The sequence below is a fragment of the Dendrobates tinctorius genome, unplaced genomic scaffold (assembly GCF_039654945.1).
Source record: "Dendrobates tinctorius isolate UK_male_01 unplaced genomic scaffold, ASM3965494v1 ptg000455l, whole genome shotgun sequence".
NCBI classification, from domain to species: domain Eukaryota; kingdom Metazoa; phylum Chordata; class Amphibia; order Anura; family Dendrobatidae; genus Dendrobates; species Dendrobates tinctorius.
This window is the reverse complement of record NW_027362117.1, coordinates 965,452-984,113: the sequence shown is the minus strand read 5'-3', so window position 1 is coordinate 984,113 and position 18,662 is coordinate 965,452. Positions and strand designations below refer to the sequence as shown.

Here is an 18,662-nt window from a genome sequence, read left to right as displayed (position 1 = left end):
CCTTCTCTCTCAGTTATAACTTTACTAAAAAGGTTATGATAACCATATCTTAATGGGGGAAGCTCGTATGAACTCACCAAGGGTATCATGTTTCCCAGTGTAACGAACCCAACAAGAAAACATCAAGAATGCACTAGATAGGACACTCCATTTGGGAGCAATCCATATCTCCATTTCTGGCGGTGATAGAACTTTGCAAGAGCCACTGTAGGGAAGCCGGGTCCGTGCAGATTACAGAAATGTCCATTTCATTTTTCTCTCGCGATCGGAGCCCATGCTAGCCTATTTTAATATCTCTCATAGTTTTATTTCAGACACATGTCCCAGAAAACAAAGGACTTCCTTTAGCTTAACTAATTAGCATTCCTTTCTGTGGAGATGGGCCAAATGCTATAGGGGAAGTGTCCTATTACCAGTGCGGACACAGGCTGTTAAAGAGGGGGAAGGAGGGAAGCTGTAGGAGCTGACAGGCTGAATTTCTCATCAGAGTGAAGTGGGAGATTTCTAGAAGGTTCTAGAAACATCATACTTTATAGACATTTTACATTACAGACACGCATGAACTTTAGGTGGACATGCATGAACTATAGGTGGACACACATGAACACACATGAACTTTAGGAGGACATGCATGAACTTTAGGTGGACACACATGAAATTTAGGTGGACACGCATGAGCTTTAGTTGGACACGCATGAGCTTTAGGTGGACACGCATAAACTTTAGGACACACATGAACTTTAGGAGGACACGCATGAACTTTAGGAGGACACACATGAACTTTAGGAGGACACACATGAACTTTAGGTGGACATGCATAAACTTTAGGATACACATGAACTTTAGGTGGACACGCATGAACTTTAGGTGGACACGCATAAACTTTAGGTGGGCACACATTAACTTTAGATGGACGACACACAAACCATAGGAAGACCCTCATATGAACTTCAGGTGGACCCAAGTTATTGCTTCCCCCGTACATACTGTTTTGTGTTCATTTCTGGTCTGAACAGGATGATATAACATTTAGGGAAGAAAAGACAACCCAACAGACCGGCACTGGAAGCCATGATTGCAAACACTTCAACTGTAACCAGGTCCTTCCCTTCAGCGCTCAGATAAGCCGGAATAAAACATATCCAGACACTGAGAAACACAAACATGCTGAAGGTGATATATTGGCCCTCACTGAAGCTGTCCGGGAGTTTCCGGGATAAAAATGCCACAATGAAGCTTACAGTGGCCAATAGTCCCATATAACCCAACATGCAGTAGAAGAACAGGTTGGATCCCTCGTTACATTGTGCAATGATTGTATCAGGTTTAGACGTCATGTTCAATTCTGCATAAGGGGGAACCGTTCCAAGCCAAACAATGCAGATCCCAACCTGGAACAGAGGGCAGATGAACATGACCACATGTGAGATCCTGGAGTCGAAGTGTTTGCTGATTGCATTGGATTTTGTGGACTGGAAGATAAGGATGACCGTAATTGTCTTGGCCAACATCCCGGAGACAACGACTGAAAAGGAGACACCAAACACAACCTGACGGAGGAGGCAGATGACCCCTGAAGGATACCCAATGAAAAAGAGTGCAGAGAGGAAACACACGATGAGTCCTACAAGGATGACGTAGCTGAGGCTTCTGTTATTGGCCTTCACCACCGGCGTCTCTGAGAATTTTCTGAAGATGCATAAAATTGTGAGGGTTTTAATGGAGAAGGTGATGGAAGCGGCAGACAAGGAGACCCCCATCATCTCTTCGTAGGACAGGAACTGCACTACCTTCATGAGGCAGATGTCCTGCTTCTCATTGGGCCACATGTCTTCTGGGCATTTCATACAAACAGCTGCGTCTGGAGTCAAAAATGATTCATGAATGACTTCATATGAGAAAAAGATAAAACATGCAACATAGAAGTTTAGAGAATCACTCAAGTCAGTGTTATACCAGGGCCCGAGGGGCCAAGCATGATGATTCAGTGTGTTCTGTGCCCTGCCTCCTAGGACCCGGCATAATAATGTATGTGATGATTTTTCATGGCTTGCTGCATTTTTAGCAAGTTTATGTGAAAAATAATATTCGGTTCTCATTATTTGACATCATATACTTGGTGAGGTCAGGAGCAAGAAATCTAAATTGTCTATAAATTATTACAATCATTTAACCAACAAACAAAGCAACCAAAGTCAGATGAAGAAAAATAACCTCCATTACCAGTTTCATTTGAGATTTCCCCAAGCGAGCACGGAACACACTGGAAGCAGCATATGGGGAGGCCCTGGACAGAGACTTTCCGTTTTCCAGGTTTACAACTTTCACTGCAAACTGAATGTGGAACCTAAAAATAAAGAAAAGTTGAAACTGTATTTTTAATTAATCCCCAAATTGTATACAGAGATACATGATAATATCCTGTCTGCAGCCACCACTAGGGGGAGCTCCCTGTATACCGAGATATATGTTAAGATCCTGTCTGCAGTCACCACTAGGGGGAGTTCCCTGTATACAGAGATAAATGATAAGATCCTGTCTGCATCCACCACTAGGGGGATCTCCCTGCATATAGAGATACATGATAAGATCCTGTCTGCATCCACCACTAGGGGGAGCTCCCTGTATACAGAGATACATGATAAGATTCTGTCTGCAGTCACCACTAGGGGGAGCTCCCTGTATACAGAGATACATGATAAGATCCTGTCTGCAGCCACCACTAGGGGGAGCTCCCTGTATACAGAGATACATGATAAGATTCTGTCTGCAGTCACCACTAGGGGGAGCTTCCTGTATACAGAGATACATGATAAGATTCTGTCTGCAGTCACCACTAGGGGGAGCTCCCTGTATACAGAGATACATGATAAGACCCTGTCTGCATCCACCACTAGGGGGAGCTCCCTGTATACAGAGATACATGATAAGATCCTGTCTGCAATCACCACTAGGGGGAGCTCGTTGTATACAGAGATACATGATAAGATTCTGTCTGCATCCACCACTAGGGGGAGCTCCCTGTATACAGAGATACATGGTAAGGTCCTGTCTGCAGCCACCACTAGGGGGAGCTCCCTGTATACAGAGATACATGATAAGATCCTGTCTGCAGCCTCCACTAGGGGGAGCTCCCTGTATACAGAGATACATGATGAGATCTTGTCTGCAGCCACCACTAGGGGGAGCTCCCTGTATACAGAGATACATGATGAGATCCTGTCTGCAGCCACCACTAGGGGAAGCTCCCTGTATACAGAGATACATGATAAGATCCTGTCTGCAGTCACCACTAGGGGGAGCTCCCTATATAGAGAGATACATGATAAGATTCTGTCTGCAGTCACCACTAGGGGGAGCTCCCTGTATACAGAGATACATGATAAGATCCTGTCTGCAATCACCACTAGGGGGAGCTCGTTGTATACAGAGATACATGATAAGATTCTGTCTGCATCCACCACTAGGGGGAGCTCCCTGTATACAGAGATACATGGTAAGGTCCTGTCTGCAGCCACCACTAGGGGGAGCTCCCTGTATACAGAGATACATGATAAGATCCTGTCTGAAGCCACCACTAGGGGGAGCTCCCTGTATACAGAGATACATGATGAGATCTTGTCTGCAGTCACCACTAGGGGGAGCTCTCTGTATACAGAGATACATGATGAGATCTTGTCTGCAGCCACCACTAGGGGGAGCTCCCTGTATACAGAGATACATGATGAGATCTTGTCTGCAGTCACCATTAAGGGGAGTTCGCTGCACAAAATAAAGGATTTCTTTTAGAGCAGGGGCCATAAGTTCCAGCAGGAGAAAGCCTATTCGATCAATCACATCCTTTTTGGGTCTATTTCCTACGATTCAGTATTATTAGCTCCTGTTGTTGTTCTTTTCTGGGTGTAAAATCTAAAAACAATATTACAATGCATTTAAATGGAACATGTTCTGCATAGATTAAGGGCTTCACAAAATCAGGTTATAATGTAATAATGGACGGTCAGGTCACCTCCTTATATTCCTGGTTCCATATGACAGTCCCAATATCTAGAGAGATCTGCTCACTCGTAGCGGCCCGAGAATCGTATCTCCCCACCTTCACCAATCTGTACTCTTTATTAGAAAGTATCTGAAGGTTCATTATATCAAATGTGGCCGGAACTTCACCGATATCATTAAAGAATATTTCATCTCCTGAGCGGGTCGTGAAGGAAACTCCCATCAGATAACGGTAGACCTGAAAGAAATAAAAACCTGTGGTCACGTTACGGCCTCCATATTTCCAGGAGTCTGTGATGAAACTTTGCGTATTGAGATCTTCACTGAATGTTGCGTCACAATCATAGATTTCCAAAGTATCAGCCTAAAAAGATGAAAAAAATAACCACAAGTGAAAATGATCATCATCCACAAAGCAGCGAGTGGAATCTAGACAAGGAAGAAATGCTAAAAAAATATACAAATGCTGCTGCTTTCTATTTTATCTCACCCCAGTGATGGATTCCCAGCTACACTGCTCTGTACTGTTATATCATGTCCTCCATGCTGCTGCTTCTTTCCATTAGATATTTAATCTCACCCTGATGCTTGATTCACAGACACACTGCTTAGCAGTGGTCTGTAATGTCTTCTATTCTGATGCTTCTTTCTGTTTCTTATTCTATCTCACCCCAGTGACGGATTCCTAGCTACCCTGCTCTGTACTGTTATATTATGTGAAGGAGCTGTGTGCACAAAACTGGAAACATATTCAAAACTATTTCAGTAATATCCTTCATTTCATAAACAGGTTGTAATTGTCTCTATCTCCTCCATCACCTCCAATCCCGCGGGGCCACACATGCACATTGCTGCCCTAACTGACGGCATTACATCATGGAACCAGAACACGATGTTAGCGCCACATTGTGAGATCTACAATCTACAACCCAGGGACATATTCCATCTAACGGCCTGGTGGTGGTCTGGATACCTGCCAGGGCAGCAGAGCTTCTTCTCCACAGGTGGTGGCGGACCTCTGCGCAGGACTCACACAGTACAGGAGGTTGTGAAGAGCATAAGCAAAGGCATAAACTGCAATGTAAGCCTGGAAGGTGTAACTCAGATCCCCCAGCTCAAACAGCAACTCCACCTTGTCCCCCAGATCTTCATCCCCACCGCAGTTCACTACATCTCCAGTGTCATTGGCAGGAGGAGCATTGGAGGACCAGATACAATTGAATGCCACCTTCCAAAAATCCTTTATGTAAATGTCTTCGGGGTTTTTGTTTGGGTTGATGTTTCTAAGATAACCGTCAAACTGGGGCAGAGGCTCGCTATGGAGGACGAGACCAATGGAACCATTCAGTAGCTTGGAGGTTCCTTCTGAGAACATGACTGGGATGAAGGTGAAGCTCAGGGTATAGATCCAGATTTTGCCCTTTGTCCTGGCCTCTGCCATCATGTCCAGAAGAGGCTTCACGTGCATTTCCTCACTGTACACAACGACCGCAATGGCGGTAGAGTTCATGACAATGTCATATATCTTCCTGATCCTCTCCATGGAGTATCGGTAATGGATCTTCTCCAGGAAAGCCACACAGCCCTGGTTACGACTTATTTCTTCTTTCAAGTTTTGGCCATCGAGTGCCCCCAGGTCATCATCTCTGGTCAAGATTCCCACCCATGTCCATCCGAGATGCTTCAGCAGCTGAGAGATGGCTTTATTCTGGATGTTCTCATTGGGCACGGTGCGCAGGAAAGTGGGAAACTGGTGTCTGTCACCTAAGTCGGGATCGAAAGCTCCAAAACTGATCTGGAAATTAAGAACAGTAAAAACTTCCAAATAAGTTAATATCAAGTGACGTTTATACTCACCAGTGCCCCCACCTACACGTGCCGCAATTCAACAGTGGGTCCACCTCCACATGTCTCAATGCACTAGTGCCCCCACCTACACATGCCTCAATGCTCTAATGCCCTCACCTCCACGTGCTCCAGTGCACTAGTGCCCCACCTACATGTGGCTCAATGCACTAGGGCCCACACCTCCACGTGCCTCAATGCATCAGTGCCCCCACCTCCACGTGCCCCAATGCATCAGTGCCCCCACCTCCACGTGCCCCAATGCATCAGTATCCCCATATCCATGTGCCTTAAAGTGTCATGGGTTTACGGCAACAGAGAGGAGCCAGAAGACCGCAGCGTCTAATTGCTCCTACTCCTGCACTGAGAAGAAGCACTTCTTCTTTTTAAATAGTGTTAATTTCTTTAGGCAGAGCAGGGGTTAATCTGCCATGTTGGGCACTCTGGGAGTCTGAGCTTTCAGCTGAGCACAGTTAGCCACTCCCATCCCCTTTTTAATCTGGGTCCTGATAGAAGCCCATGTCAGAGATAGCTTATGCTGCATGGCTTGGAGGAAAGGTGTTCATATAAGAAGGAGTTTTTAGGATTTATCTGTGACTTTTACGTGGTTTGTAAGTGTGATAATTACTTTGTTTTCCCCGTCCTCCACTCCCCGGTGCATTCCTCTGTTATATGTGAGTGTATACTTTGTGTGTCTGGAGTTTTCCGGTAACCCTTGTTTGTGTTGCCTTGTTTGTCGGGTTGGTGTACTGCAGTGCATGGCAGTTCCCCTCTTCCCTGGGTGGGGGGAAAAGAACAGACGGAGAACTGATTCAAGAGATAAGGCAAGGGTGACGGCCCCGGCATCTTCACCCTCAGAAGTATCCCATGGAATAGGGCAAGCTAGGGCGTCTCTAGTGTTATGGAAAGGGAAATAGACCCTGGTCCCGCGTCACCCGACAGCTGAGTTGTGTCACAATGCACCAGTGCCCCCACCTCCACATGCCTCAATGCACTAGTACCCCCACCTCCACGTGCCTCAATGCACCTCCACGTGCCTCAATGCACCAATGCCCCCACCTCCACGTGCCTCAATGCACCAATGCCCCCACCTCCACGTGCCTCAATGCACCAATGCCCCCACCTCCACGTGCCTCAATGCACCAATGCCCCCACCTCCATGTGCCACCCGCCATACATAGAGGTGTTATCTTTTATTGACATCCCTACTGGGATAGTAAGGAAAGTAACCCTTTCTGAAATGCAGACTGTATGAGTCTAAAAAGTGAGAGGCCTTTACTGCTCTGCTTTATGGCGCTGGGGACTTCCTTACAGGGCGCCTTTATATTTCTACAAGCAGTGAGTGGAGATTCTAGATGTTGGGTCCGGACTCCGGATCTCATCGTGTTTCCACAATTTTTTTATATACACTGTTCAAAAAAATAAAGGGAACCTCCAGCAGGCCACAAATGTGCATGTGTCTGCACAAACGGTTAGAAACCAACTCCATGAGGATGGTCTGAGGGCCCGACATCCACAGATGGGGGTTGTGCTGACAGCCCAACACTGTGCGGCCCTCCAAGGAAATGCCACCCCACACCATTACTGACCCACTACCAAACCGGTCATGCTGAAGGATGTTGCAGGCAGCAGATCGCTCTCCACGGCATCTCCAGACTCTGTCACATGTGCTCAGTGTGAACCTGCTTTCATCTGTGAAGAGCACAGGGTGGCGAATTTATCAATCCTGGTGCTCTGTGGCAAATGCCAAGTGTCCTGCACGGTGTTGGGCTGTGACCACAACCCCCATCTGTGGACGTTGGGCACTCAGACCATCCTCATGGAGTCGGTTTCTAACCATTTGTGCAGACACATGCACATTTGTGGCCTGCTGGAGGTCATTTTGCAGGGCTCTGGCAGTGCTCCTCCTGTTCCTCCTTGCACAAAGGTGGAGGCAGCGGTCCTGCTGCTGGGTTGTTGCCGTCCTACGGCCCCCTCCACGTCTCATGGCGTACTGGCCTGTCTTGTGGTAGCGCCTCCAGCCTCTGGACACTACGCTGACAGACACAGCAAACCTTCTTGCCACAGCTCGCATTGATGTGCCATCCTGGATGAGCTGCACTACCTGAGCCACTTGTATGGGTTGTAGAGTCCGTCTCATGCTACCACAAGTGTGAAAGCACAACCAACATTCAAAAGTGACCAAAACATCAGGCAGAAAGCATTGGTACTGAGATGTGGTCTGTGGTCCCCACCTGCAGAACCACTCCTTTATTGAGGGTGTCTTGATAATTGCCAATAATTTCCATCTGTTGTCTATTCCATTTGCACAGCAGCATGTGAAATTGATTGTCAATCAGTGTGGCTTCCTAAGTGGACAGTTTGATTTCACAGAAGTTTCATTTTTAATCGGAGTTATATTCTGCTATTTAAGTGTTCCCTTTATTTTGTGAGCAGTGTATATAAACATTGCCAATAAATAAACATACATGTAGCAAAAAATCTGATTTAGCCACCAAGTGATTTTTTAATGACATTTTCCCTTTAAAGTTTTTCAGCCTCAATAGAGAATGTTTCATGTTGAAGATATTGCAGGAGACATCGTCTAGAAGTGGCCGTCGTCCTCCCACCCAGGACCTGCTGTCCATGTAACCAGGGAATGAGGTGTCCATATAATGTAACAATGTATCACTGCCCCCACCAGCCTTTCCCACCATCCTCCAGACCCGCAGAGCTTTACCTGAGGGTAGTGGCACGGACCCAGGATCCTGGCGATGGGAATTGACAAGGTGGACATGGAGTCTCCGACAATCCCGGCCAGGAATGGAGCCTTCCAGCGAGGACTGGACTCATAACTGGACTCCGGCCAGAGAAGCATCAGGGCGGCCTGGAGGGCTCGGGCCTCCGACACACAGGAGTCAAAGATATTAAACCCCAGGGTGAAGTTCGGCAGGAGGTGAACATTCGCATTAATCTCCTCGATGGCGAAAACCACTGCGAGGACGTCTCTGTAATATCTGATAAGGAAACTGGAGAAGACAACGCAATGTTAATGAATGTGCATCATACATAGGATACACATCCACATCAGTTTCCGGGGGGGGCAATCATAATCTGCCTGCATGGAAAGCTTCTATAGATGAGTTACCTCTAATTAAAGGGTTTATGCCATTACAGTGGTTTAGGGTAGTGGGGTCAACACCTACTTCCAGGAGTGGCTGACAGTGTAGAGGTGACCGTGCATCAGTGTCTCAGTCCCTTCACATCTATGGAGGCTGTATAACAAACTCCACAGTCTCACTGGTCTTACAGTAAAGAATCCATAGTCTCACTGCAGAGAAAGGTGGAGAGAGAGACCCCAAAAGACTGCAGAGAAAGGTGGAGAGACAGACCCCAAAAGACTGCAGAGAAAGGTGGAGCGACAGACCCCAAAACACTGCAGAGAGAGGTGGAGAGACAGACCCCAAAACACTGCAGAGAAAGGTGGGGGAGACAGACCCTAAACACTGCAGAGAAAGGTGGGGGAGACAGACCCTAAACACTGCAGAGAAAGGTGGGGGAGACAGACCCTAAAGCACTGCAGAGAAAGGTGGAGAGACAGACCCCAAAACACTGCAAAGAAAGGTGGGGGAGACAGACCCCAAAACACTGCAAAGAAAGGTGGGGGAGACACAGTAGTGGGATTCAAATTTTTAACAACAGGTTCTGTGTTTGTGTGTAGGAAAGCCACACCCATTTTAAGCCACACCCATTATTACCCCACACCCATTTACATGCACCTTTTCATCAAACATATACAAGTAGGGGCGCAGTCAAGGAGCTGTTCCCTGTAGGCAGCACAGGTCCCCAATAGGCAGCACAGGTCCCCAATAAGCAGCACAAGTCCCCAAAAGGCAGCATGGTTCCCCAATAGGCAGCACAGGTCCCTAGTAGGCAGCACAGGTCCCCAATAGACAGCATTGTTCCCCAATAGGCAGCACAGGTCCCCAATAGGCAGCACAGGTCCCCAATAGACAGCATTGTTCCCCAATAGGCAGCACAGGTCCCCAAATAGGCAGCATAGGTCCCCAATAGGCAGCATAGGTCCCCAATAGGCAGTGCAGGTCCCCAATAGACAGCATTGTTCCCCATTAGGCAGCTAAAGTCCCCAATAGGCAGCATTGTTCCCTATAGACAGCACAGGTCCCCAATAGACAGCATTGTTCCCCAATAGGCAGCACAGGTCCCCAATAGGCAGCTCAGGTCCCCAATAGGCAGCATTGTTCCCTATAGGCAGCACAGGTCCCCAATAGGCAGCATTGTTCCCTATAGGCAGCACAGGTCCCTAGTAGGCAGCACAGGTCCCCAATAGACAGCATTGTTCCCCAATAGGCAGCACAGGTCCCCAATAGACAGCATTGTTCCCCAATAGGCAGCACAGGTCCCCAATAGGCAGCATAGGTCCCCAATAGGCAGCATAGGTCCCCAATAGGCAGTGCAGGTCCCCAATAGACAGCATTGTTCCCCAATAGGCAGCACAGGTCCCCAATAGGCAGCACAGGTCCCCAATAGGCAGCACAGGTCCCCAATAGGCAGCATTGTTCCCTATAGGCAGCACAGGTCCCCAATAGGCAGCATTGTTCCCTATAGGCAGCACAGGTCCCCAATAGGCAGCATTGTTCCCTATAGGCAGCACAGGTCCCTAATAGGCAGGCACAGGTCCCTAATAGGCAGGCACAGGTCCCTAATAGGCAGGCACAAGTCCCCAAATGGCAGGCATAGGTCGCTAGTAGGGGGCTACACGTGTGGCATACTAATCAGCTATGGGTAAGCGGTTTTGAACAGGTTTTTCATTATGTGGCCTCCAGATTAAGATTTTGAGCTATTATGTTGTGATGGTTTATTACTGTGAGGGGGTCACTTTGTGGGATTCTCTGGATATCTGAATGAAAGACTTTAAGCACTGGCACTTTACTTATCTCTGCATATCCATTATATACATTCCATTGCTGTTAGTATTGCTACATGTGTTTTTCTGTACCTGAATTCCTTATCATATGGAGCTCTTTTATTATGTGACCCGTCTTTATGTACTTTATTGTCTACATTATTAACTTTTCAGAATAAAACTATTTTTTATATTATCCTTGGTGGATGTCTTTACTCCATGTGTTTTTGTATACAATAGGTCGCTAGTAGGCAGCACAGGTCCCCAATAGGCAGGCACAGGTCCCCAATAGGCAGGCACAGGTCCCTAATAGGCAGAACAGGTCCATAATAGGCAGAACAGGTCCCCAATAGGCAGGCACAGGTCCCTAATAGGCAGGCACAGGTCCCTAATAGGCAGGCACAGGTCCCTAATAGGCAGTACAGGTCCCTAATAGGCAGTACAGGTCCTCAATAGGCAGGCACAGGTCCCTAGTAGGCAGCACAGCACAGGCCCCCAATAAGCAGCAGCACTGCACATATACAGTAACAGACCTGGTGTTGGCCTGTGTACCATACACAGGCTGAAGTTGTTGAACTGAAGACTGAAGTAAATTAATCGCGCAGTGAGGCAGGCGGGCGGCGGGCCACCACACCGACTAATGTCCTGTCCAGGCTCAGCTCACTGGGCAGCCGCAGGAATCAGTGCGCGGACAGCGAGGGCCGCCAGGGTGTGCTGACTGCTGTGCTCTGTCCAGTACTAGTCAGCAGACAGAGCAGCAGCATACGTCGTCACGTATCAATGCGCGCGGTATCCAGCGGGAAGCAGAGCAAGAGTCCTCCTCTGCTCCTTGCCTCCAGGCAGCGCCAGCAACATCAGAGGACCGGATCGCGGCTCTAGATCTCCTCGGTTCGGGGAACCGGCTGCTTTTTTAACAACCGGTTCCACCGAACCGGGGAGAACCCGCTGAATCCCACCCCTGGGGAGACAGACCCTAAAGCACTGCAGAGAAAGGTGGGCAATACAGACCCCAAAAGACTGCAGAGAAAGGAGGAGAGACAGACCCCAAAACACTGCAGAGAAAGGTGGGAGAGAAAGACCCCAAAACACTGCAGAGAAAGGTGGAGAGACAGACCCCAAAACACTGCAAAGAAAGGTGGGGGAGACAGACCCCAAAAGACTGCAGAGAAAGGTGAGAGAGACAGACCCCAAAAGACTGCAGAGAAAGGTGGAGAGACAGACCCCAAAACACTGCAAAGAAAGGTGGTGGAGACAGACCCCAAAACACTGCAAAGAAAGGTGGGGGAGACAGACCCCAAAAGACTGCAGAGAAAGGTGGGGGAGACAGACCCCAAAACACTGCAGAGAAAGGTGGGAGAGAAAGACCCCAAAACACTGCAGAGAAAGGTGGGAGAGAAAGACCCCAAAAGACTGCAGAGAAAGGTGGCGAGACAGACCCCAAAACACTGCAAAGAAAGGTGGGGGAGACAGACCCCAAAAGACTGCAGAGAAAGGTGGGGGAGACAGACCCCAAAAGACTGCAGAGAAAGGTGAGAGAGACAGACCCCAAAAGACTGCAGAGAAAGGTGGAGAGACAGACCCCAAAACACTGCAGAGAAAGGTGGGAGAGACAGACCCCGAAACACTTCAGAGAAAGGTGGGAGAGACAGACCCCAAAAAACACTGCAGAGAAAGGTGGAGAGACAGACCCCAAAGCACTGCAGAGAAAGGTGGAGAGACAGACCCCAAAACACTGCAGAGAAAGGTGGAGAGACAGACCCCAAAAGACTGCAGAGAAAGGTGGAGAGACAGACCCCAAAACACCGCAGAGAAAGGTGGGAGAGAGAGACCCCAAAAGACTGCAGAGAAAGGTGGGAGAGACAGACCCCAAAAGACTGCAGAGAAAGGTGGAGACACAGACCCCAAAACACTACAAAGAAAGGTGGAGCGACAGACCCCAAAACACTGCAGAGAAAGAACATACAACACTGCCCTTCACCTCTCCAAACAAGCCTATTTCAACACCCTCATCACCTCACTGTCCAATAACCCGAAAGGTCTCTTTGACACTTTTCATTCCCTGCTCAACCCAAGAGTACAGGCCCCAACCACGGAGCTTCGAGCCGACGATCTGGCCAATTACTTCAAAGAAAAAATTGATCATATCCGACAGGAAATTATCTCCCAATCCCCTCATACCATGCACTGTCCTCCCTCCCCCACTGCATCTAGCTCACTCTCTGATTTTGAACCAGTCACAGAAGAAGAAATAAGCAGGCTCCTTGCATCTTCTCGCCCAACCACTTGCACTAGTGACCCATTTCCATCACATCTCCTCCAGTCCCTTTCCCCTGCTGTCACCACTCACCTAAAATATTTAACCTCTCTCTCTTTTCTGGTATCTTTCCCTCCTCAATTAAGCATGCCGTCATACATCCACTACTTATAAAACCATCCCTCGACCAAAACTGTGCCACTAACTATAGACCTGTCTCTAATCTTCCCTTTATCGCTAAACTCCTGGAACGCCTGGTCCACGCCCGTCTGATCCGCTGTCTCTCTGATAACTCTCTTCTCGACCCTCTCCAATCCGGTCTCCGCTCTTTACACTCTACTGAAACTGCGCTCACTAAAGTCTCTAATGATCTACTAACAGCTAGATCTAATGGTCACTACTCCATGCTAATTCTCTTGGATCTCTGCAGCATTCGACACTGTGGATCATCAGCTCCTCCTCACTATGCTCCGCTCCATTGGCCTCAAGGACACCGTTCTCTCCTGGTTCTCCTCCTATCTCTCTGACCGCTCCTTTACTGTATCTTTTGCCGGTTCCTCCTCCTCTCACCTTCCCCTTACTGTTGGGGTCCCTCAAGGATCGGTTCTAGGCCCCCTCCTCTTCTCCTTGTACACTGCCCCTATTGGTCAAACAATCAGTAGATTTGGTTTCCAGTACCATCTCTATGCTGATGACACCCAATTATACGCTTCTTCTCCTGACATCACGCCAGCCTTTCTAGAAAACACCGGCGATTGTCTAAACGCTGTGTCCAACATCATGTCCTCACTATATCTGAAACTGAACCTGTCAAAGACTGAACTCCTTGTGTTTCCTCCCTCTACTAATGTACCTATACCCGACATTGCCATTTCAGTGTGTGGCTCCACTATTACTCCCCAGCAACATGCCCGCTGTCTTGGGGTCATACTTGACTCCGAGCTTTCCTTCGCCCCCCACATTCGATCACTGGCTCGCTCTTGTTATCTGCACCTCAAAAACATTTCTAAAATTCGACCTTTTCTTACTTTTGACTCTGCAAAAACTCTTACTGTTTCTCTTATTTATTCTCGTCTTGACTATTGTAACTCTCTTCTAATCGGTCTCCCTCTTACCAAACTCTCCCCCCTCCAATCTGTCTTGAATGCTGCAGCCAGGATCATATTCCTCACCAATCGTTACACCGATGCCTCTACCTTGTGCCAGTCATTACACTGGCTACCCATCCACTCCAGAATCCAGTACAGACTTATTACCCTCACCCACAAAGCCCTCCATGGCTCAGCACCACCCTACATCTCCTCCCTTGTTTCAGTATACCACCCTACCCACGCCCTCCGTTCTGCTGATGACCTGAGGTTAGCATCCTCAATAATCAGAACCTCCCACTCCCGTCTCCAAGACTTTACACGTGCTGCGCCAATTCTTTGGAATGCACTTCCCAGGTCAATGCGATTAGTCCCCAATCCCCACAATTTTAAGCGTGCCCTGAAAACGCGTTTATTCAGACTGGCCTATCGCCTCAACGCATTAACCAAATCTATCCCTGTGTGGCACAGCCAAAAGTTTTACCATAACCAGGTTCCCCGCATCATGTTCCCACATGCTTTATGCATCCATTAGCCCTCTGTGTCTGTACTGTTACACACTTAACATTATGGCTGGTCCATACAATCAGGGCAACTGTTACCACCCACCTTTCGTGTCTCCCTCTTTCCTCATAGACTGTAAGCTTGCGAGCAGGGCCCTCACTCCTCTTGGTATCTGTTATGATCTGTGTGATTATTGTTATGCTGTAATGTCTATCGTCTGTACAAGTCCCCTCCAAAATGTAAAGTGCTGCGGAATATGTCGGCGCTATAGAAATAACATTTATTATTATTTTTAAAGGTGGAGAGACAGAGACCCCAAAAGACTGCAGAGAAAGGTGGGAGAGACAGACCCCAAAAGACTGCAGAGAAAGGTGGGAGAGACAGACCCCAAAAGACTGCAGAGAAAGGTGGGAGAGACAGACCCCAAAAGACTGCAGAGAAAGGTGGAGCGACAGACCCCAAAAGACTGCAGAGAAAGGTGGGAGAGACAGACCCCAAAAGACTCCAGAGAAAGGAGGAGAGACAGACCCCAAAAAACTGCAGAGAAAGGTGGGAGAGACAGACCTCAAAAGACTGCAGAGAAAGGTGGGAGAGACAGACCCCAAAAGACTGCAGAGAAAGGTGGGACACAGACCCCAAAAGACTGCAGAGAAGGGTGGGAGAGAAAGACCCCAAAAGACTGCAGAGAAAGGTGAGAGAGACAGACCCCAAAAAACTGCAGATAAAGGTGGACAGACAGACCCAAAAGACTGCAGAGAAAGGTGGGAGAGACAGACCCCAAAAGACTGCAGAAAAAGGTGAGAGAGACAGACCCCAAAAGACTGCAGAGAAAGGTGAGAGAGACAGACCCCAAAAGACTGCAGAGAAAGGTGAGAGAGACAGACCCCAAAACACTGCAGAGAGAGGTGGGAGAGACAGACCCCAAAAGACTGCAGAGAAAGCTGGAGAGACAGACCCCAAAAGACTGCTGAGAAAGGTGGAGCGACAGACCCCAAAAGACTGCACAGAAAGGTGGGAGAGACAGACCCCAAAAGACTGCAGAGAAAGGTGGAGCGACAGACCCCAAAAGACTGCAGAGAAAGGTGGGAGAGACAGACCCCAAAAGACTCCAGAGAAAGGAGGAGAGACAGACCCCAAAAAACTGCAGAGAAAGGTGGGAGAGACAGACCTCAAAAGACTGCAGAGAAAGGTGGGAGAGACAGACCCCAAAAGACTGCAGAGAAAGGTGGGACACAGACCCCAAAAGACTGCAGAGAAGGGTGGGAGAGACAGACCCCAAAAGACTGCAGAGAAAGGTGAGAGAGACAGACCCCAAAAAACTGCAGATAAAGGTGGACAGACAGACCCAAAAGACTGCAGAGAAAGGTGGACAGACAGACCCAAAAGACTGCAGAGAAAGGTGGGAGAGACAGAACCCAAAAGACTGCAGAGAAAGGTGAGAGAGACAGACCCCAAAAGACTGCAGAGAAAGGTGAGAGAGACAGACCCCAAAAGACTGCAGAGAAAGGTGAGAGAGACAGACCCCAAAACACTGCAGAGAGAGGTGGGAGAGACAGACCCCAAAAGACTGCAGAGAAAGCTGGAGAGACAGACCCCAAAAAACTGCAGAGAGATGGGAGAGACAGACCTCAAAATACTGCAGAGAAAGGTGGAGCGACAGACCCCAAGAGATTGCAGAGAAAGGTGGAGAGAGAGACCCCAAAAGACTGCAGAGAAAGGTGGAGACAGACCCCAAAAGACTGCTGAGAAAGGTGGAGAGAGAGACCCCAAAACCCCGCAGAGAGAGGTGGAATAGACAGACCTCAAAAGACGGCAGAGAAAGCTGGAGAGACAGACCCCAGAACACTGCAGAGAGAGGTGGGAGAGACAGACCCCAAAAGACTGCAGAGAAAGGTGGAGAGACAGACCCCAAAACACTGCAGAGAGAGGTGGGAGAGACATACCCCAAAAGACTGCAGAGAAAGCTGGAGAGACAGACCCCAAAACACTGCTGAGAAAGCTGGAGAGACAGACCCCAAAACACTGCAGAGAGAGGTGGGAGAGACAGACCCCAAAAGACTGCAGAGAAAGCTGGAGAGACAGACCCCAAAACACTGCAGAGAGAGGTGGGAGAGACAGACCCCAAAAGACTGCAGAGAAAGCTGGAGAGACAGACCCCAAAACACTGCTGAGAGAGATGGGAGAGACAGACCCCAAAATACTGCAGAGAAAGGTGGAGCGACAGACCCCAAGAGACTGCAGAGAAAGGTGGAGAGACAGACCCCAAAAGACTGCAGAGAAAGGTGGAGAGACAGACCCCAAAAGACTGCTGAGAAAGGTGGAGAGACAGACCCCAAAAGACTGCAGAGAAAGGTGGAGAGACAGACCCCAAAAGACTGCAGAGAAAGCTGGAGAGAAAGACCCCAAAACACTGCAGAGAGAGGTGGGAGAGACAGACCCCAAAAGACTGCAGAGAAAGGTGGGACACAGACCCCAAAAGACTGCAGAGAAGGGTGGGAGAGACAGACCCCAAAAGACTGCAGAGAAAGCTGGAGAGACAGACCCCAAAACACTGCTGAGAAAGCTGGAGAGACAGACCCCAAAACACTGCAGAGAGAGGTGGGAGAGACAGACCCCAAAAGACTGCAGAGAAAGGTGGAGAGACAGACCCCAAAACACTGCAGAGAGAGGTGGGAGAGATAGACCCCAAATGACTGCAGAGAAAGCTGGAGAGACAGACCCCAAAACACTGCAGAGAGAGATGGGAGAGACAGACCACAAAATACTGCAGAGAAAGGTGGAGCGACAGACCCCAAGAGACTGCAGAGAAAGGTGGAGAGAGAGACCCCAAAAGACTGCAGAGAAAGGTGGAGAGACAGACCCCAAAAGACTGCAGAGAAAGGTGGAGAGACAGACCTCAAAAGACTGCAGAGAAAAGATGGTCCTACAAAGTCCTGACTCAGGGGCTGAACATAAATACATGAAACAATGCCCAGATTTATAAATTTAAACATTACAAAAATCCTGTATCATTTCCTTTACACTTCTCAAATATTTGCTACTTTGTGTTGTTATTACATAAAATCCCAGTAAAATATATATATTTATGTTTGTGGGTGTAATGTGAAAAAAATGTGGAAAACTTCATGGGGAATGAAGACTTTTTCAAGGCACTGTACTTTCTTATCTATTTTTAGTTCTTGTGTGAAAATCTAATGTAGTGTTAGTTAAAATTTATGCAGAAAAATATGGAAAATTCTGAAGTGTTCACAAACTTTCAAGCAGCAATGTAGATAGTTACTGACACATAGATAAATGATAGATGGATAACAGATACATAATAGATAGATAATAGATAGATAGATAGATAACAGGTAGATAATAGATAGATAGATAGATAATTAGATAATAGATAGATAGATAATATCTAGATAGATAATATCTAGATAGATAGATATCTAGATAGATAGATATCTAGATAGATAATAGATAGATGGATAGATAGATCTATAGATAGGTTGATTGATAGATAGATAAATAATAGAAAGATCGATAATAGATAGATGATAGATAGATAATAGATAAATATATAATAGATGGGAAAAAGGGGAGAAACAAAGATGGATGGATGGCTAGATAATAGATGGATAACAGAGAGATGATAGAGAGATAGATAGACGATAGATAATATATAGATGGATAGATAGATCTATAGATAGATTGATAAATAGATAGACAAATAATAGACAGATCGATAATAAATAGATAGATGATTTATAGAGGAATCCCGCCTTCTCTCTTCCTACGTTTTCTCCATCATTTCTTTCTCTTACTCTTCGCAGGTCGCGGCCTCCGGTTTCTCGCTGAACGTCTCGTACTTTTGGTTGATGGTGGAATGGATGAGAGTGATGACTCCGAGGACGATGTCTCCCCGGGAGGAGAAGGATTTAATACTTTCTTTTTCCAGGTGACATCGATTTTGGGCAGATTCTTGGACGACTACGATGAGCGCTAGAAAAACCAGAATCTTCGATATCATCATCTGGAGGTCGGAAACGTGACAGTGAACGACCAGACTCATGTGTGT

General features: G+C 47.6%; 1 protein-coding gene across 1 annotated transcript; it reads right to left on the bottom strand.

Moving 5' to 3' along the window:
- Positions 1–894: 894 nt before the first annotated feature.
- LOC141077531 (vomeronasal type-2 receptor 26-like) lies at positions 895–18,656 on the bottom strand. The gene is made up of 6 exons (XM_073564525.1): positions 18,409–18,656; positions 8,564–8,852; positions 4,973–5,794; positions 4,010–4,363; positions 2,224–2,347; positions 895–1,861 (listed from the first exon to the last, which is right to left on the bottom strand). The coding sequence occupies exons 1-6, from the start codon at positions 18,654–18,656 to the stop codon at positions 966–968; spliced, it is 2,733 nt and encodes a 910-aa protein (XP_073420626.1). The 3' UTR covers positions 895–965.
- Between the last annotated feature and the right edge of the window lie 6 nt (positions 18,657–18,662).